The sequence below is a fragment of the Rattus rattus genome, chromosome 7 (genome assembly GCF_011064425.1).
Source record: "Rattus rattus isolate New Zealand chromosome 7, Rrattus_CSIRO_v1, whole genome shotgun sequence".
In the NCBI taxonomy this organism is placed as follows: domain Eukaryota; kingdom Metazoa; phylum Chordata; class Mammalia; order Rodentia; family Muridae; genus Rattus; species Rattus rattus.
In genome coordinates this window covers 122,221,168-122,224,926 of record NC_046160.1, presented here as the reverse complement: position 1 = coordinate 122,224,926, position 3,759 = coordinate 122,221,168, and the positions used below count along the sequence as shown (strand labels likewise).

General features: G+C 37.6%; 1 gene segment (V, D, J or C); it reads left to right on the top strand.

Annotated features, from left to right (window-relative positions):
- Positions 1–2,976: 2,976 nt before the first annotated feature.
- LOC116906247 lies at positions 2,977–3,429 on the top strand. The segment is given in 2 exon segments: positions 2,977–3,022; positions 3,101–3,429. Coding segments are annotated over 2 exon segments (375 nt in total).
- Positions 3,430–3,759: the final 330 nt, after the last annotated feature.

Sequence of the window (3,759 nt, the reverse complement as noted above, 5' to 3'; positions counted from 1 at the left end):
AAATTTATGGGTTCCTTATCATCAATTATGACTGTACATGGGTCTATATTTTGTAGGTATGTAGTGAACATATTGAGTCTAGTTATAGTTATATATGTTTCCTTGTGTTTAGAGAAATGTACTTAGGTTTGATTAACATTTCAGGGAGCTCAAGTGTGAAGAAAATGACTACCATTTTCATGAGTCATTGATTACCTCTAGGTCTTCATATAGGAATAGGGACTTTTGAGGTTTCCCCCTAAATTATAACCATTCAGTTTAGGTATTATCTTGACTAGGTTTCCGTAATTATGGAAACACACCATGACCAAGGTGACTCTTCTAAGTACAACATTTAATTGAGGCTGACTTATACATTCAGAGACTCAGTCCATTATTGAGCAGACACATAGCAATGTACAAGAAGGCCTGATAGAGGAAGAGGTGAGGATTCAACATCTTCATTTGAAAGCTTTTAGGAAAGGACTGTATCCAATGTTGTTAGAAAAAGTATCTTAATGCCAACTGACACAGTAACATTCTTTCTCCAACAAGGCAATACCTACTACAATAAAGACATAAATCCTAATAGTGCCACTTACTGGGCCAAGCTTATACAAACCACCACATTTTACTCCCTGACCCTATTAGGCTTTTTAAAACACATACATCTATGAAAGCTATATCTAGACATAGCATAATAGAAAAATGCATTTAGTCAAATTTCTAAAGTCCTCCTTGTCTATCACAGTCACAGCAATGTTAAAAGTCACTTCTGAGATGCATCCAACCACTAAATTGAAATCTACAAAGCAAGCAGGGGAAACAGCTGGCAATCTTCAAATGCCACTTCTCTATGCATAATGTAAACATAGCCCTCTGTTCTTTTTCATCTTTGTTGACTGCAACAAACTTCGTTCTGATATGCTCATTACACTTCCTCTTAGCAGGTTTCCTGAGCAAGTATCAGCCCAAAAGCTAGTCCTGCGCCACTGCATCAAGATCTGACAGAGGCTAGAACTAAATATGTCTAGTTGACCACCTCTTTTTTGTTAAAAGGAGTCACCTATGGTTGTGGCATCCAAGTACCAATCACAGATAAAAATCAGGAAGACACAATTTTGAGGCATAATCTAAAAATTATCAGAAAATTAAGGATTCTGAAATTTCTTCTTCCATGGGTCCAAATCATGAGGTGGCTTTAAGACAGGGGAAAGGAATGTGCAGGAGGCCAACATGAAGCTCTGACTACAATGGTGGGAGCCTTGTCATGCTACAGGGTCACACTAAAACAGCAGGGGGTGCCAAATTTCCATGGTTTCATTTTTTGTCATTATATAACAGGTGAATTGATGGACAGAAAATATGTCTTCTCAGCCATGGCCTTCCTCTTCCTCCACAGTATATGGAACTACCTGCCAGTGTAATGAGTGATTGTTGACTTCTTTTGTCAAACAGCCTCTGTGCTATCAGGAGAGTGATAGTGCAGTAAATAAGTCTATTCTGCCTGCACAGCAGAGTTGTATTCATTTCTTCTATTTTCTCTCTTCTTTCCACTGCTTTTGTTCTGACACCATTGTAATTGCCTATGTTTAATCCGCACTATGAGCACAAAATGCAGTCTACTTTCAACTACACTCTGTCACTTTAAGTTAAATACAAGACAACTTTGTTATCACTCCTGTTCATAATCCTATTTGTGATGAATATATATATATGTATATATATATATGTCAGTGTTACACTGTACTGTTGCTTTTTGTGTCTCATCATGATCACTAATAGGAAAGTATTAAATGTGGAGTGTAAGCAGAGTTAAATTCTTCTAATGATGCATAGTGTCATCAAGTTTGGAGTATAAAAGAGCAGAAATAATATTAAAATGATAAAAGGATTTTTAGGGGATTTCTATACATGTGGCTGCATGCTGAAGTTGCATCATGTTAGAACACCAAGGATGTGAGTTACAAAACTACATGAAAAAAATCCAGAGTTTTTATTTTAGTATGTGATTTTTTTCATGTATATTGATATGCTGTTAAAGTATTCTTTCTCTCCAAATTATTTAAATAATGTGTTTGAGTTTTTGTGTAGGTATGTGCACATATGTGTAGTTGTTTGAGAGGATTGAAAGTGTTGGTTACCATAGGAGCTGGAGGTATAGGTATTTGGCAGCTACCTGATTTCAGTGCTAATTGTAAAATTCAGGTCCTGTGAAATCCAATGCATGTACTTAGTCATTAATCCATGTCAACAGATCTCTAAACTATTTTTATTATAATATTATCCTTCACCATTTTATTGTAATTACTTTTGTTTCATTACTATAAGTATATCAGTTCTTCCAAACTTCCCATCTACCCCTTTGCACTTTTTCAAAGTTTTAGCATTTACTACATGACATATGTAAAGTAAGAACACACATTTCACAATTTAAACAAGAAATATAGTTTAATTCTACAAAATTATAAGAAAAGGTCAGTCACTGATATGAGAATACAGAAGAACAAAAAATTTCAGGAACAGAATCCTTTAGACTGTACAGGCAAAAAAGTATTGATGAAAAGGTCTCAGTATGCAGAATGATGTACCCACTAGAAAAAATGAGGTCATTGAGTCTGAGCACAGAGCAGGGCAGACAGCAAAGAAGTGGTTACATAAGTAACTGTTACATGTATAAGGCTCATGTTTACGCCCTGACAAAGGCAAATGTATGGGTGAGAACATCAGGGAGTAAACCCAGAGCAAATAGAGGACATGGAGGACAACAAAATCAGCATGAAGTCATGAACAACAGATACTGTAAGGCATAGGCTCAGCTACTGTCATCTGGGATCCTTTTATATCTAATTGTCTGACTGGTTTAGTTCAGTGTGAGTTAGGGAGCTCAGTCATATGCAAATTTATAGAAGACTTTAGAGAAGAAATTTGTGGCTTACCCCACGTACCAGGAAGGAAGTGCCCATTTTGAAACACTGAGCCCCAGTCTTAGACAAAATGGATTGGCTGTGGAACTTGCTATTCCTGATGGCAGCTGCCCAAAGTAAGACATCAAAAACAAGAACTCCAAGGGAAAGGAAGCAGTTCCATGATTCCTTACCTCTCTGTTTTCTCTTCATAGGTGCCCAAGCACAGATCCAGTTGGTACAGTCTGGACCTGAGGTGAAGAAGCCTGGAGAGTCAGTGAAGATCTCCTGCAAGGCTTCTGGGTATATCTTTACACAGGTTGGAATGCAGTGGCTGAAACAGGCTCAAGGAAAGAGCTTGAAGTGGATGGGCTGGATCAACACCAACACTGGGAAGACAACATATGCTGCTGACTTCACAGGGAGGTTTGTCTTCTCTTTGGAAACCTCGGCCAGCACTGCATATTTGCAGATCAACAACCTCAAAAATGAGGACATGGCTACATATTTCTGTGCAAGACACAGTGTGAAAAACACATCCTGAGGGTGTCAGAAAACCTAAGGGAGAAGTGGTTCAGTTGTGCCTAGACATAAGCAGAGGAAACATTTTCCCCTTGATCTCTGAGAAGAATTATGAGGTTACTGTAAAACAGATAGAAAATATAGAAGTGGACAACCACAAAATATACTCAGTGGGACTGTAACTGACCAATAAAAGAATGGGTAAAGAAAATGTGGTTTACTTGCAAAACGGAAGAGTACTCAGCTATGAAAAACAAGTAAGACAGAAATTTTGGAGAAAAATGGTTGGAACTAAACAATATTTTCCTGAGCGAGGCAAACAAGACCACAATGGACAAGCATGTTGTGTACT